Below are 17,127 nucleotides of genomic sequence, written 5' to 3' on the forward strand. Positions count from 1 at the left end.
TGCAAGGGAAGGATCTGGGTTAAGAATAAGAGACTGGGAGGGAAATGGAAAAGAGAAGAAATTGGGACTGAAGAGAAAAAGAGAATGAAAAAGAACAAGAGGTGGGGGAAAGGAGAGAAGAAATTAAACTATCCAAAAAGGAGGAGAGGCAGAGCTTCTCTGTGTCTGCTGAGCTGACTCACCTCAAAGTCCCTATATGTCCTCCAAAAAGTATTTGAGCTTCTCAGACCATAAAGGCTGCAAACCCAGGGATGATTCTGTATTACAGAACAGTTGCAAATCTATTCCTTTACTCTTATTCTTCCAGAAATGTTAGGATAAAGCTCTGCTAACCTAACTAAGGAGCTGAACACTTATCAAGAATTTAGGTTAAAGGGACAGACAAAAAAGCCCACCAGGTGGTACCTCTTTTATTCTCAAATAGATTGCTTGTTTCATTAATACTAATCATCCAGTCCCTAGAAAGGTCTTTAATGGGTATTTAAAAGTGAATCAAAGGCCACCCTTTAATTCACCTGGTCAAATCTCTCTTATGCTCTTGCTCTCTCTTTTTTTTTTTAAAATGTGAGATCAAATCTTTTGGAGCAGAATTGGAGAGTTAAAAGTTAGCAGTGGTTAACTCTCTGTGGCTTGCTCTGTGTTCTCCCTCCAACATTCAGGGTATGCAGCAGTTGTGGGTTATTTTGCAGATTATAAGAAAATGTATTTGAATTTTCAAAACAAAACATTTTGGGAAAGCCTGCATCTAAAAAGTGGCCTTGAGGACTGGGACATGGAGGAGGAGCTCAAGCTAACCACCACCACTGATCAGTTTCCTCAAGGTAAGGAGTTCTGAGTGTCTTGGGTTCTGGATGGTTTGGTTATGTGTATGTTCTTGGCTGTGAAACTTCCAGGTGAAAAGAAGACACTCTGATGGCTGGAGATAGAAATCTGATCTAGCCTGGAAATTCATTAAAAATCATATCTTGTCTTGCTATCAAAGAATTTAAATGCTGTTAAATTAGAATTTTCTCTTTTATGAACTTCAAAATTATGCAAATTTAGGAGAACCTGGAGATTAAACTGTAAATAACTGACAAGTACTCTGACATCGGGGGGGATTCTAAAGAGAGCTGACGAGACTGGCTCAATGAAATAAAAATCTCCAGAGAGCACTCCAGAAAACATATTGGCATATGATAGAAGTAGCAGCACTGACTGGGCTAGAGGAGATGCCAATGCTGGATACATGTGATTGTTCATGATTCTAGTTCAACATTGTGAAACTATCACAGAAAATGTTTTGCTAAAAGACATAATCTAGTTTAAACAGGAATAATTTGGGGGAAGTTCAATGGCCTAAGTTATGCAGGTGAGATTAAATGATTACAGTGCCCCCTCTGGCCTTTGACTCTATGAATAGAAAAAGCTGAAACCGAACATCTCTAGTATGTCATGTCTAGTTCATGTCCAGCTCCACCATTGTTGCTATGATTTGCTGCTTTGGCCAGTCTAATTCTGAATCTCTCCAGTGATGTGCCAGTCTCAAAGAATTCTTATGATACTTTAGTACATGGATTGTAGGGCTCCGGACCATGCTAGGGAAATGCTGGGACTGGCATCTCCCTAAAAACCTTATAGTCACAATCTTAGGCTCTAGGCCTGGAAACTGACCCTTAGGCCCACATGGGTCCCCATTCTGCAGGAGTCCAACTGCAGGATGAGGGTTTTGATGGGTGTAGCCAAGTGGGTCTCAACCAGGGGTACCTCTGGGAATATGCAGAGGTCTTCCAGGGGGTACATCAACTCATTTAGCTATTTCCCTAGTTTTACAACAGGCTATAGGGTTGCCAACTTTCTAATTGCACAAAACTGAACACCCTTGCCCCAACCCTTCTCCAAGACCCCACCCCGCTCACTCCATTCCCCCTCTGCTCTGTCACTCGCTCACTCTCCCCCACCCTCACTTACTCATTTTCACTGGGCTGGGGAGGGTCCCTTTTTGACCAGGTGTTTTGGTTTAAGCACTAGTGAAGTCAGTACAAATAAAATTTCATATGGACAATAACTTGTTTATACTGCTCTATATACTATACCCTGAAATTAAGTACAATGTTCATATTCCAACTGATTTACAATTATGTGGTAAAAATGAGAAAGTAAGCAATTGTTCAGTAACAGTGTACTGTGACGCTTTTGTATTCTTGTGTCTGATTTTGTAAGCAAGTCATTTTTAAGTAAGGTGAAACCTGGGGGGTACACAAGGCAAATCAAACTTCTGAAAGGGGTACAGTAGTCTGGAAAGGTTGAGAGCAACTGGTGTAGCCCAATCTAGGTGACCCATCATGCTGCAGAAAAGGGCCTTTTTTCCCCAACCCAAATTAGACTAAGGATGCGTCTCAATGCCTTGATGCTCAGAAGAGAAAGGGGGTGGAGAAGAGGAAGGAGATGGGTGTCAGTGCTGTCAATTCACCACATTGTCTCTGATCTTCCATTTCCCACCAGCTGCAGATGAAAAACAGAACCATCACATGCTGAAGTGGCAGTGTGAGCGACAGGTGCGCAGGAACTCACTCCCCAGGGAACCGTCCGACACCCTCCCATCCATACGGCCTGGTGAGCCATGAGCAGGGTATTGTCCTGGGGCAAAGGGATGCCATTAGCAGATGCGTATGTAAAGGAGCATTCATTTGTCCTGTTACAGAGGGATGGTCAGCAACAGAGTGCACATCTGGGTCTGATCTTCTCCAAGGGTCAGAGGTGTTTCGGTCAGCACTAATGGGAGTATTATGTACTCCTTCCTCCATTGGATGCTGCCAGACCAGTAGCTCAGGGTGATTCCTGGGTAGTGAGAGTGCAGGCAACTCTGGTGCTGCTCGCAGGGGAAGGGAGGTTAAAACTCCCAGGGTGAGCAAGGGACACGGCCTGGTGGTGTGAGGGGCCACAGGACAGGAGGGAAAAAAAATCCATTTCTTGTGACATATGGAGATAAATGCTATGCAGGGGTGGTGGGTGGTAAAACACCATGGAGTCTTAGGGTTATGAGAGCCCTGAGATTTTGGATCTACATCCTATTTAGCCTTAGCACAGTCCTGTTTCCAGGAGGCAGGAGTCCTGTCTGTTGCAGAGGCCCTCAGATGGCGTCACTAGAGTGATTTGGCTTCTTCTCTCTCAGCAGAATCTTATGTGCAGCCCCATTTGTGGATGTGGATGAACCCCAATCTGGTTTGCCCCATTGCCAGCTGTCCCAGTGTGGACATGCCAGGACCCAGTAGCCCAGCATTCTCAGCAGCTGCTGCTCCAGGGTTTTCTCCTCCAAACCCTTCCTTGAATTGCTCCAACCTTGACTGTTCTGAGGAGGATCTGCTGTCGTCATCCAGTGAGGCAGAGAAGGTATGTGACAGAGGGGAAGCTGTGTGGACAGTGCTAGGCATTACATGCTTTGAGTTGCTTGGTCTCTGTGACTGATGCATCCCAAGATAGGACTAAGCTTACTCATGCCCTGTTTTATGAGCAGCAGAAGTGAATGCATAGATTCAGCCCAAATTATGGCTGGCAGAAGGTACAAGATGCTGGATTGGAAACTGGAGTCCTTCCTATCCACAGAACAGGAATAGCCCAGGTAGCAGCATATACCTCAGGCATGTCATGTGGGGAGGAGCTCATTTACCATTACCCACTCAGTACATGACCCTTCTGCTGAAACAGATAGAAATGGATCAGTTAGTACCCATTTGTGAAGGGTACACATCACCACTGGGAACTGGACTAAGGCCCAAACTCATTACATGCAGGCCACTGATGTGCAACTTCCCACACATCATGTCTACTCACTGACTCCATGCAGGCCTAACCCATTTCTTCCACCCCTCTTTTTCTCCCTAGTTCACTGAGGATGAAGATGTCTCATCGGTGGACATCTCACTCTCTCAGAAAATGGAGACTCCCAAATCTAAGGCTGCTCTGGCACCCCGGAAACCAAAGGTCCCCAGATCTCAGAGCAAGAAGCTCAAGTACATCCTGCAGGCGAGCACCAAACTCAAAGGGGGCTGGCCCCGGCCCCCCCTTAATTACTGCATCCTCATCACCCTGGCCCTGCGTAACAGTGCAGAAGGCAGCCTGACTGTGCAGCAAATCTACCAATTCACACGGTACCCACAGCCCTCCTAACTCCCCCCATGCTGGGATAGCGGGAGTTTAAAGGGGGCATGGGTACAAAATTGTCCTAGCTTTTGCTAGGGAGGAAGTATGGCTAGGGCAGGTGACTGGAAGTCAGGACTCCCGGGTTCTATGGTTCTATTCTCAGCTCTACTACTGACTCACCATGAGACATTAGGCAAGTCACTTCCTTTCTGTTCCCATTAGAGACTACATGGATTTTTATTTAAATGCCCAAGTTCAGGAGTATTCAGACTTAGAGTTTTAGTTCTGGCCTGTTGCTATTTAACAGTACTCTGTTCAATTGGTCCAGCCAAACCTAATGTTTGAGGGTGTAACCTAATGGTACAGGGGCTTGGGAGGAATCTCTCATCCTCTTATATCCACATATGTTCCACAAATGATCAGGTGCACTCTGGTTGTGGCAAGAAACATTGACCTTGTGACTAGCGTAGCCAATCCTGTGCTCTGGGCTTGCCCGGCTTGTGAACCCAGCTCTGTGCCCTTCTTCTCTCTCTCTCTCTCTGCAGGCAGCACTTTCCCTTTTTCCAGACAGCCCCAGATGGCTGGAAAAACACCATTCGTCACAATCTGTGCTTCAGTAGCAGCTTTGAAAAAACCACCCACTTTGTGTGCAACGAGGGCAACCGCAAGTCCCGCCTGTGGAAGCTGACACCAGAAGGCTGCAGAAAGTTCCAGGAAGAGGTATGGGCTCTATCTGAGGAGGCCCTCGACTTAGTGAGCCAGAGCTTGAGCAAACCAGGTACATACCAAGAGGCAGTAGCCCCCACTGAGGCTTTGGAGTCCAGGACGAGTGGTGCTGGAAAGCAGGCTCTCCCAAGACTTTATTGTGAGGTTACACTAGAAGAGAGCTGTAGAGGGAGTATATGCAGTGATGAGCTGTCAAAATCTTAACGGGTTCCCTCCTCACCCCACGAGGGGGTCGTTGCCCACCCCCCCCCCGGGACTCCTGCCCCATCCAACTCCCCCGCGTTCCTTGACGCCCCCCCAGGACCCCTGCCCCATCCACCCCCTCCCCTGTCCCCTGACTGCCCCCAGAACCGGGCAGGAGGGTCTCGTGGGCCACCGTAGTGGGTGCCCACCATGCCCTGCCCCTAAGAGCCAGAGGCACCTGCCAGGGGGCGAGGTGGGGAGTCCCGGTGGTGCTTACCTGGGGCAGCTCCCAGGAAGCATCTGGCAGGTCCCTCTGGCTCCTAGGGGCAGGGGAGCGTAGCTGGTGGGGAGCAGAGGGAGCAGCTGCTCCCCCACTGATCACATCAAAAGTGGTGCCTCAGGCGCCGACTCCCTGGGTATTCTGGGGCTGGAGCACCCACAGGGAAAATTGGTGGGTGCAGAGCACCCACCGGCAGCTCCCTGTCCGGGCCCAGATCACCTCCGCTCCGCCTCCTCCCCTGAATGCACAACCCCGCTCTGCTTCTCTGCGCCCCCGTTCCTGCAAATCAGCTGTTTGGCGGGAAGCCGGGGAGGGCTGAGAAGCAGGCCGCAGCTTCCTGCTCAGCCAGAGGGTGGCGGAGGTGAGCTGGGGTGGGGAGCGGTTCCCCTGCACGCTCCCTCCCCCCCGCCGGGTTACCTGCTGCGACACGGGCAACCCTCCTTGCACCCCTCCCCCCACCACTCAAGCTCACCTCAGCCTCCCTGGGCCTGAGCGGGAAGCTGCCGCTTGCTTCTCAGCCTGCCCCGGCTTCCCGTGCAAACAGCTGATTCATGGGAAGCCTGGGTGGGGGGGGCGGAGAAGCAGAGTGGGGTGGCACGTTCAGGGGAGGAGGCGGAGCAGAGGTGAGCTGGGGCTGGTGAGTGGGGTGGGGAGCTGCCGGTGGGTGCTCTGTACCCACCAAATTTTCCCCTTGGGTGCTCCAACCCTGGAGCACCCGTGGAGTCGGCGCCTAAGGTGCCACTTTGGGCCGGTTAAATTTAGAAGCCCTTTTAGAACCGGTTGTCCCTCATGGAACAACCGGTTCTATAAGGGCTTCTAAATTTAACAACCGGTTCTAGTGAACCGTTGTGAACCGGCTCCAGCTCACCCCTGAGTATATGTGTGGACAGACCAGGGGAAGGAGAAAATACAGAGGTCTAGACTGGATGACTGAAGATGATGGATCTTCTAGGGCGGAGCCCTTACAAGTATGGGTGGCTCTGTGCCTCATTTAGCTGTAACCTAGGCCAGAGGAGAAGAGGGGTAAGATTTTTCCCTTTTGAATTATAGAAATGCTCCTGGTCACTCCTCTCTGAAAATTATTCCTCTCTCTCTCCCCGCCCTTGAAACTTTGTTCATGGAAAGATTAGTAAGCTCATAGCTGAGTTATTTCCAGCACTGAATGAGGTACTTCACAAGCTGCTGAGGGTGTTACTGGTTGCTGAGGATGATGGAGTGGGGTTGCACTTTGGAGACCAGGACTGCAGGTGCTTAGGCCAGTGAAAGGAATCGCTGCAGAACAGTGCCAGGGACCATTCCCATGCCTTAGACTAAGAGACCCAGATGGTATTAAGTGGTGCTATCCTTATAGCTCTGGCCAGCCAATTTTAATGTGGATGCCTAAGATCTACACATGGCTGTGGGGGGACAAGCTTAGGAGCCTAGAGGCACATTTGAAAAAAAAGATAAGTACTTGAGAGATTCAACTATGAGCAGGGTTATTCTCCTGGCTGCTTAAGAAATCTATCCTCTACCTGATACTAAATAACACACTTGGCCAATGAAAATCAGAATGGAAGTATTAAATTGTTGGGACAAGCTCTCATTGGTGGCTGAGTGATCCTGAGATCAGGACACAGATAGCAATGGTGGTGGAATGCTGCTTAACCCTCTTATGCTGCAGAGCCAGAACCTGGTTCATGGCCCAGGCTCAGCCATCAAACCACCTTCTTTCTCTCTTGTTGCAGAACAGATGCAATCTTTGTTCAGTCTCTGATCCCTGCTGCCCCCGAGATAAGGACCATGTGGTTCCCAAGCAGCTTATTTCCTCCCGAGTTACTACAGTCAGCTTCCAAGCAATCTCAGAAGGGAGCCCTAGATGTGAATGGAAACTCTAGGAACTCAGACCTCTAATCAGAAAGAGCTGGGTCAGACCTGCTGCCTCCTCCTCCTCTCCCCCCCCCCCCCCCCCCACACACATACACAATGGCTTGGTCTGGGCAGGCTTTGTCTCTCAAATACTTTAAGAGGGAGCCTCAGCTAAAGGATTTTCACTAGAGAGTATGGGGTAGTAGGAAAATCTGGTCCTCTTGACTTCTATGTTTTCCCCCTTTCAGCAGTTTGAGTGGCTATCCTGTCCATGATCCACTCGCTGCCGCTGGTCAGAGTTGGTTATGTTTGAGGGAAGATTACAGGAAGCTTTAGTATAATCTTGGGAATCTCAGGGCTTTTACTCTAACAGCAATTTCTCAGCTGCTTCTGTGCAAAATGTTCTTTCCCCTGTACAAGAAGACTGGGGTAAAGTCTATCTTTTAAATTCCTTATTCTCATTCTGCACTTAATGTTGTGTAAAGTATGCTAAAGGTAAAAAGCACTAAGGGTAGTTGAACTATTAAAAAAATCCCAAACACCATGAAACATGAAACATGAAGCAGACCGTAAGAGCTAGAGCAGAGTTCAGACATTCCACTGCAGCCACTTAAAGATCCCAAAGACACTGTCATTTTATTTTGCTGAAGTTCCAGCTGACTAGCCCCAGAGTCTTTTTTTTTTTTTTTTTTTTTTTAAATATGCACACAAAACAAGACCACACCAAAACTTCTTTTCAATTCTAGTGCTAGGAGACACAAAAATGACCCTAAATGGGGTGGGAGGGGATAAGGTGAAAACTGTGTTATTGTTCTCCTGCCTCTTAACAAGAGAGGCTGAATTCTGTTATTTAAACATAGATCGTATCTCAGACAGGGAACCAATGATGTGACATGAGCAAAAAAGCTGTAGCAATTGAGGGGAAAGGGAGCTTACTTGTTTAGTTATTTAATACTAAAGCCTACTGAATGCTGAGGAGAAATGAGGTCTTTGTTAAAGTCTCTCCCCCAATCCACAAGATGATTGCTCTAAAACAGATTGCCTGCCACACACCTTTACTTTAATCAGGGAGCCAGAATGGAACCAGACATTCCATTCCTGGTATTTCTAAAGCTTAAAAAAAACAAACACACAAACAGGCCTTCATTATAAAGCAGTAAAAACATTTGTTTTTTTAAACTAAACCCCTCTGGCAGCTCTGATTCTTTACATTGTCAATACAGCAGCTTTTGTCTTATTTAACATCACAACTGCTGCTTCCTCTAACACAGGCAGAATGGATCATAAAACCCTAGCCCTCTGCAATATATCCAGTCTACATACTGGCACTGCCTAGAAACAGTTGGTGCTAAATGCCTGCATTAAGAAAGGCAGAAACCAAACAAGATGACAAGACTGGCTTAGTTTGATCTCAGTTGTTAAAGTAACACAGCAAGAACTATTTTTTTTTTAATCAGACAGCAGCCACTTAAACTAGAGAAAACTTGTCACTTATTTGACTATTTCATTTATAAGGTATTTTAATAAATTGTTCAGAGTCCAACAGGTGTCTAGGTTGTTTACCTGTAATACCTACTAATAGGGTTAGGCTAACATCAGATGCTATCTGTAACATGCTAAAATTTGGAGTCAGTGAGTTGTAAATGGAACCTTAAAGTGTGATTTAATCTATATATAAAAAATTTGGTGCGAGAGGTAGGGAGGGGTACTGCACAGAGCCTGTTTTTTAGAGAGGTTTAAGGCATCAGGAGCAAGGCCTCCCATGCAACTAAAACACTTGCACTTCCTAGTGCCCCACAGATGAATTCCCTTTCCAACAGAAGCAGTTTTATGGTAGGCTTAATCCTCTTCTTGTATAATCTGACAATGATTTCTGTTCTCCCACTGCCACCACTCATCTTTTAGGAGTCTAGTGAGCACTTAACTGCCAGTCCCTAGAGAGGATCATGCTTTCAGTCCCCAGTGAGCACGTGACAGCAAAGGTGAACTGTTGTTAGTCTAGGATAGGCCCCTCTTATTCCCTACTGTAGTCTTGCAAGCAAGAAGTTTACTGGTACAGCTGAAACTGGCTGTTACATAAACAAGTGACTGTTTCAACAGTCAGGCAGACCTCACAAAAAGAGAGAGGAACATGAGCAAATCACACCCATACCACAAGGGAGAGTGCTCAAGCTGATTTTTCAGTTGACTGAGCCATAAGAATGAGCTTGACCAATGCTCTAGTACAGCAGGACCTTGAAAGCCCATTCAAAAGTAATGTTTTGCCTCTTAAATCTGCACAAGAGTTGCGGGCAAACTTAGCAAGCAGTCTCTACAGGAGGGGTGGTTTCTACCCCAGTCAGATGCAGCGGGAGCTGTTGCACATATTCCTGATTAAGAGTAGTCAGCAAAGATCCATGCAAGAGGAAGAGCAGAAGTCAGAGGGGAGGATTTGTTGAAAAGCTCTTCCCTTCCTTTAGCACCCTTCTCTCACAAAAATGCTTGCTTAGCAGAAAGTGGCTAATGTTACTCTGAGTGCCAGTAGGTAGAGGTTGATCCTCTTTCCCCTAGGAAAAATTTAGAATTTACTATAAAATAAACCAATATACCATCTATTCCTATATCCTAACTCCCCTATTCTGATCATGCAGCTGGTAGCTGTACAATGCTTTACCTGGGGTGGGGATTTCATGTCCTTGGCAGTGACCATTTTTGCTGATGCTAGAGGTTTGATTTGTTTAGCTATTCATGAAACTGCAGGCCTAAATTGGATCTAGTGCCTGACAACCTCACAAGCAACTACCCTTCAAGAGGTAGAGCAAGAACCTGTTGGCTAAGCACAGGACTAAATATCTGGACACTTGGGTTCTATTTCTAGCTCTGCCACAGACATAATGCATGATGTCAGACAAGTTACTTTTACTCCAGCTTACAGATAAGGCACAGAGGTGACTCTGTTCTTATGCCAGAGGTGAAAGACTTGACATTTGTAACAAAAGCACTTTGAGTTTGGTTGGAAGGAGCCAGAGCAGGATACAAGAACAGAGGCTACAGAAAGGATCGCTTAAAGAATTAGAAATACAGCATTAAAAGGAAACTGAAGTTTTAATAGATGCCTGGCAAGCTCATTGCTGATACAGACTTAAGCTTTATTCTAAAGTGACTTTAAAAAAAAAAGTAGCTTTATTTGATCCCTAGCAAGGGGATCCCTACTTGTAGTGCCAGCCAGCACAGTGGCAGCTTTCCTCCCTAAGAGAGGACAGGTAGAAGGACTACCTGGGGCTTGTCTACATCAGTTTTGGCACCAATTTAACTAGATCACGTTGCAGGGAAAAAAGAAACAGGTTAGATCAGTTCAACACCCTAGTGTTGACAGCACAATTTAGAAGTTTTACTACTGCAAGCTAGGTCAAAATGAATAGGGTATTGAACCCTTTTAACTAAATTGGCACAGATTTAACAAAACCAAAACTATTCAGACCTGCCCTCAAACACAGTCTGAAACAGGTGTCAAGCACCACCCACACCCATTGAAGTCAGCAGGAGCCCAGAATTTCTGTGGAAACGGGGGCATAATATGGCTGCACTCAAGTGGCATTTGACTTGTTCTCCATATGAGAGTGAGAAGAAGGTTGGGTTGCTTTCCACACAAAGCCCATCTTCAGTAGCCTCTTGCTGGCAAAGGTCATTTTGAAGTCAGCATCATTTAGCCAAAAGAAGAGATGAAGGGCAGGTGTCAAGTCATCCAGGTCACTGGGGCTGTGGGAGTCACAGGTCATATCAATCTCAGCGCTGCAAAAGTAAGAGGAAGAGGGGGTAGTTTTGTGGTGAGACTGAACCCAAGAAGATCAGGTTTTATTGTCCATCATAGCCAGAATGGAAGTATCAAGAATATAAAGACACCAAGCTGGTTAGTTTCCCTGTAAGGTGGGGCACACTAGAGCTGCAACTCTAGCATCTGCACTTATGTTAGCAAATGGAAAGTTTTAATGGGATATGGGGGTGGGGGCGCAAGAGGAGAAGAGGCCAGTGAAGACAAGGCAAGTTTCCAATGCAGCCCTTTGGCCAAGAATCTAATGGCTGTACCCTGGCTGCAAGTTGAAGGATAAGATAACAAAAATAAATGCTCTGACTGTACGTTGCTGATGCTTTGTTCTGACTGACAGCTGGACACCGCTTGTTGGCTGGCAGGAGCTCACCAACCATAGACACCTGCAGTTGATCAGTGATGTCACCCTGCAGCTACAGTACAGGGAGAGATATTGGCTGCTTGTGTCCCTTGAACTACTAACAGAAGGTTCCTCACATGTCCCTCCCCTTCCCTCAGTTTCCACATGATCATTTAAATTTGAGATTTCTCAGTAATGAAATGGTGGAGGTCAAAAACATGTACACCTTCCAAGCTTGGGATAAAGTATCAGAATCTGAGTCTACCAGTCATTTACCCTCTCCCTTCTGAAAGCTGCAGGAAGTGCAGAGCCCTCCCTGATTTCTTGCCCACACTTCACCATCCATCCAACTCTGGGCCCTATAAGGTCAGTAAGTGCCTTTCAAATATCATGAGAAAGATGTAACCAACACCTGTTTCAGGAGATAAGATTGCTATGGGGATCAGGAAAGAATTTCCTCTCTAGACCTCTTCCCCTCCAAAAAGGGTACTTGCACTGCTAGCTAGTTTTGTTAGAGCAGGGGGCTGTCAGACTCAAACTAAACCCAAAGGATGAGTTCACTATAGCAAGCCCTAGGTCTATGAGATAGGAGACCAGTGAGTTAGGAGCTTTGTACAGTTCTTGGCATACTCCTTCAATTCCCAGGTAGAGGGCTGGCTGGGGGTTTGATCACAATGACTAGTGCCTGAGTTCCATTTGCACCTTTATCTATTGATACACCCGCACCACAGAAGAGAGCACCTATCTTCTGCTCTCAGCACTCTGACAAGTTTCAGAAATAGTTACAAGTAGAAGAGATCTCCTCCTCACTCAATAACTGTGTGATTCTCTGCAGCTGCACCTACAGTGACACAAATAAGTTAAGACAGCCTGCTGCAACACTGGAATAAGACTGACCTTTAAGAGCAGGAGAGTCTTACTGCAGGAGCTTGGTCTCCTATTGTTTGCTCCCTCTCAATTGCACCTACCACTAGCTCCTCTGATGCTGCTGCTAGTGAGAAGACCAGGAGCCAGCAGCCTCCAAAATAACAGTAGACCACACAGTTCTGGAAGTTCAGTGCACATGAAGCCCATGTAACATACCTTTGCTTTGCTGGAGCACAGTAGCATCTCCTCCTTGGGACAGAGTTGCTTGGAGTCAATTAAGACTGGTTTCTGATAGGAGTCCTCAAGTGCTGCAGCTTCCAGGGACATGGTTTTTTCCGGTGTGTGTGTGCAAATCTGCATGGTGTCAGCTACTGGGGGCACTGTCTTTACTGAAGCATGTTTTCTATTAGAAGCCTTGTGTGCAGCAGCTACTGGAGGTACTGGTTTTACTGGAGTAGAAGCCTTGGGTGCAACAGTTGCCAATAATACAGGGAACACTAGTTTTCTGGGAACTTTCTTGACTGTGGAAGCCTGCAGGATCACAGCACCAGCAGCCGCCAATGGGGGCTTGGAAACAGAGGCAACAGGAGAAGTCTCCAGGGCAGTGACGAGGGTCACTGCCTTTACTGAACTATATTTTCTAGCGGAGACCTTGGGTGCAGCAGTTACTGAGGACACTGAAACACATTGTCCAGAGGAAGTCTGTAGGGCAGCAGCTACTTGGGGCCTTGGTTTTACTGAAGTAGGTTTTCTAACAGCCGCCTTGGGTGCAGGAGCTACTGAATGCACCGGTTTTCCTGGGATTCCCTTATTGGGGTATCCTGTTATGGAGCAAACCAGGTTGGGGTTCACCCACATCCACAAGTGTGGCTGCACATCAGATTCTGTGGAAACAAAGATGACCGATCACTCCAGCGAAGCTGTGCTTTTGTTGAAGTTAGTTGTGTGGGGTTCCCCCCTCCTCCCCTTTGTAAGCTGCTTAGCTCCTTTGGACAGCTCATTAGGCAACAGTATCTCCAAATCCAAAACTACAGTCCTATCACGAACTAGAGGAGACTCCCTGTGAGCTAGAGTACTGGGACTTTGACTCAACAGGGTGTCGCCACCAGAAGGCAACTGTCACACACTTAATCAAATCTGACATTCCCCGTGCACTAGGAAGCATGGTGTACATATGCACTAGCTCTGTGATACTCAGATTTCAGTGGTTCAGGACCCAAATGAGCAATCAGCATAACCGAAAAGAGCCACAGTAGTGTGAATTCATTGTTTTATTTACTATTTTTAATTATAGTAGATTTTCTCACAGCAAAATGACCAAGAATTCTATAACTGGTTAACAGTAAAAGCATCGTGATTGGTTAATAATTAAATCAGTGTTTTAAGATCACGTGCTGCAAAGAGCTCCAAGAGACACATTAAAGAGACATTTGCAGCTCCCAAGCCTCAGTCTGAGCATCAGTGCACTAGCTAGTGCATGACTCCACAGTATCCTTCTACCCTGCCCACCCTCATTAACATTGCCAACCCAACCACATGAGCCATGCTGTGTAGGAAACCCTGCCAATATTCCTACTCTACACAACCCATAGTCATCACTTGCCATCTTGCTCCTTGGCTAGAGGGGGCTGGACTGCTTCTCTTATGACAGAGTTGCTCCAACGATGCTTGTACGGCTCATGTAGAAAGTATTCGCCGAGATCCTTTTCCGTACCTGGTCCACAGGCAAAGACAAAAAAACAAACCAAAAAAAGCCCCTAAAATTAAGAACATATCACACCTATCAATCAAACTTGCACCTGCCTGATGCCTTAGCCTCACTAGCTCTGCTGAAGCACCACCTGGAGTCAGCCTACCAATTCTGACAGAGAATTCTAGGTTGCCACTGGTTAGACCAGGCGTGGACAACCTGAGCCTGAAAAGGAGCCAGAATTTAACAATGTACATTGCCAAAGAGCCACAGTAATAGGTCAGCAGCACCCTCATCAGCACCCCCCGCCCCCACTCCCAGCACCTCCAGCCCACCGGCAGCCCCACTGATCAGCGCCTCCCCCTCCCTCCCGATGGCATGCGGGGCAGGGGGTGGTGGTGGTGGTGCAGGAGAGTGGGTACTGCAGGCTCAGGGGAGAGGGAGAGGGAGGGGGAGGGAAGGGCCTGTGGCAGAGCCAGGGGTTGAGCAGGGAGCACCCCCGGCACATTGGAAGGTTGGTGCCCGTAGCTCCAGCTCAGGGGTCGGTGCCTAAACAAGGAGCCACATATTAACTTCTGAAGAGCCGCACGTGGCTCTGGAGCCACAAGTTGGCCACTCCTGGGTTAGACAGGAGGGAGCTAACCAAGCTTAGATACTGAAAAGCCTTTTACCTCACAAGACAAAGTCATATTAAGATAGGCCATCAGATTAGCAGGTATTTTTTCAGGGGGTGCATGTGAGCAAAATGGAAAAGAAGCTTATGAAAAATGCTTACACCAGACTTTTGGGCAACAGCTCCACTATTAGGAGCAATGGTGGAAACACCTGTTTAGACACATGCTGGAATAAAATGTTTAAAATCCAAAAAAACAAACCACCCATACATCCGCCCAAATAAACCAAACCAAACCAAACCCCCACACCAGTGTCTTGTTGTCTAATCCTGCTGCAAGGAGGCCTATACAATACATGGTGGTAAAGTGCCAGCAGCTGCTTATGCCATATCTACGCGAATGCTCCTACAAAAGGAGCTATATCCATAGCAGTGCAACTGGTAGAGATTCCCAAAGTCTAGTGAAGTTAAGCTGTGTTCTAAAGGTCATTGTTACAGTGATAGGTAACAGACTAGACTTCAGCTGTGTGTGTCCGTTTTATGGAGGAGCAGGAGCTACTCCACAGTTAAGGCTGCAGTACAGTTTCTGTTCAGAGAAGATTAATTCTAGAAAAAGGATTTTGTAGCTTACTGCTTATGTTATTTTAATCATAAAAATTCTGTACAATCATTAGATGTCTTTCATATGGGTTGTGAAAATTAAATATCATCTCTGTTTCACAGTGGGGAAACAGAGGCACATGACAGTTGAAATGATCTGCCCAAGGCGATACAGCAAATCACTGAGTGTTGAGAAAGGACTGGAAAGTCCTGGCTCCTGTGGTAATAATATTTAGTCCTGAGGTTTTCTCCTCTGTCTGTAGGAACTTCAGTTAGCTAACAGATTTAGAGGATTGTTGTCCTGTTAAGTATTTTCTTTTCTTATTCATCCAAGTTCAAGGAATAAAATTTGTTGCTACCTGGTAGCATGTAAAGTTATATTTCCTCTACAGGCTGTATGTTGCTTGGTTACCCATATCTCTGTACAAATGGGATAATAAAGATAGGGTAACCAGTCTCCTTATTGATTTTCCTGCACAAGTTGCATAGGAAGGTTTATAGTTATTTATATATAAATATGAAGAGAGTCATGAGACAACATAAGAGATTTTACAAAATGCTAATAAAAAACCCTAAGCTATAGTATTAATGATCTTCCTTAAAATAAGTTAACTTAATTACAATTAACATTAAATTCATTCAAATAACTTTATTTCTAGCAACTTTTTTTTTTTTAATTAAACTTTTGTAGATGACTCCAGGCAAGTGAAGAAAACAAACTGCACCCATGATCCCCAATAATTCACAGATGCCCAGCATCTCATATGACAGGTTCTAATGAGAAAGTCCAGAACTACTCTTGATTCATGTAACAGCTATATTTACTGGCTTGAATAGTCCCTGAAGTAACAATAGCTAGTTATCTTATTCTTTGAGTATAAGAAACATCATATAAAAAAATGCAAACTATAGTTACATAAATGAGATGCTGAGCATTTGTTTCCTACCTTCATCAACTTGATCAGTGGTAGTAGCCAGTTCAAGTTCCTGAGCCATATTCCAATTCTCAAGGCCACTTTTTAAATGAAGGTTTTCCCAAGCCTTTTTGTTTTTGAAGTTTAAATACATTTTTCATTAAGGGAACAAATAAAATCAACAGCTTTTGAAAAATAAAGAGCACATGACTACAGACAAAGGAAAGCTGTTATCCTGAATTCTCTCCATCGTTCATCATCATCATTTTGATCCTTTTTATATGGGAAAGTAGCTAGTAAGGCAGCGATTGACTCCCCTCTCATTGGCACCTTTAAATACCAATTAGCAGGCTTGTTAAAGTTACTTTGAAAAATGACTGCTTACAGCAGGGATTCCCATTTTTTCCAAGGCTGAGAACCCCTCAGATTAGACATGTTCCCTTTTTTGCTGATCTAGAAATTATAAAGATATGTGAAAGGAATTAATAGAGAAAGATAGCATTGTATTGTTGACTATAGTGTCTCACCCAGAGATTTCAAAGAGTTACAGAAGTATCAAATTAATTAAGCCTCCACATTTATTAATATATGTAAACCTCTACTTGGCAGATGTAAGTAACTATGTAGCAAATATACAAGCTCTCTAGCCCAGATCCTCAAAGGTATTTAGGTGCCTAATTTCCAGAAATTAGGCCTTTGAGAATCGGGTCCAGGAAACTACTTACCTACGTCACAGACTGGTTGTGAGACTTGTCTACATATAAGCCACTACAACTGCACCGCCTCAGTGAAGATGCTGCCTACGTGGGTAGGAGGGGTTCTCCTGTTGGTGAAGATAAACCATCTCCCTGAGAAGCAGTAGCTTGGTTGACAGAACTCCCCCCATCAACTTTGTGCTATCTACACTGGGGGGCTAGGTTGCTATAACTGCATTGCTCAGGTGTGTGGATTTTTCACAGCGCTGAGCAACCTATTATACCAGCCTAATTTCCTAGTGTAGACCAGGCCTTAGGTCCCAAGCCTGCAAGTACTTAAGTATGTAAGTAACTTTACACAGATGAGTAGTCACTCTCCATAAATTAACTGAGACTACTCACATGTAAATTTACTCAACTACTTCAGTGTGTGCAGGATCA

General features: G+C 45.8%; 2 protein-coding genes across 3 annotated transcripts in view; one reads left to right on the forward strand and one right to left on the reverse strand.

The window, feature by feature from the left end:
* BCL9L (BCL9 like) overlaps positions 1 to 17,127 on the reverse strand; it is a 172,135-nt gene that overhangs the window by 152,365 nt on the left and 2,643 nt on the right. Inside the window, exons 2-5 of one of the 2 annotated variants that reach the window (XR_014709242.1) lie at positions 16,717 to 16,814; positions 13,778 to 13,888; positions 12,391 to 13,058; positions 8,198 to 10,930 (exon numbers count right to left, since the gene is read on the reverse strand). The gene's annotated coding sequence lies outside the window, so the exon portion shown is untranslated. Of the gene's footprint in view, positions 1 to 4,908; positions 5,010 to 8,197; positions 10,931 to 12,390; positions 13,059 to 13,777; positions 13,889 to 16,716; positions 16,815 to 17,127 lie in introns of those variants that run through there. The other variant, XM_084611706.1, reaches the window with a different exon arrangement.
* On the forward strand, positions 773 to 5,052 carry FOXR1 (forkhead box R1; the record flags this gene model as incomplete). The annotated part of the gene is made up of 5 exons (XM_084611659.1): positions 773 to 821; positions 2,398 to 2,595; positions 3,155 to 3,372; positions 3,865 to 4,130; positions 4,668 to 5,052. 5 exons carry the CDS (start codon positions 773 to 775, stop codon positions 5,050 to 5,052), a joined length of 1,116 nt encoding a protein of 371 aa, XP_084467785.1.

The sequence above is a fragment of the Lepidochelys olivacea genome (assembly GCF_965140295.1).
Source record: "Lepidochelys olivacea isolate rLepOli2 genome assembly, chromosome: 22".
Classification (NCBI taxonomy): domain Eukaryota; kingdom Metazoa; phylum Chordata; order Testudines; family Cheloniidae; genus Lepidochelys; species Lepidochelys olivacea.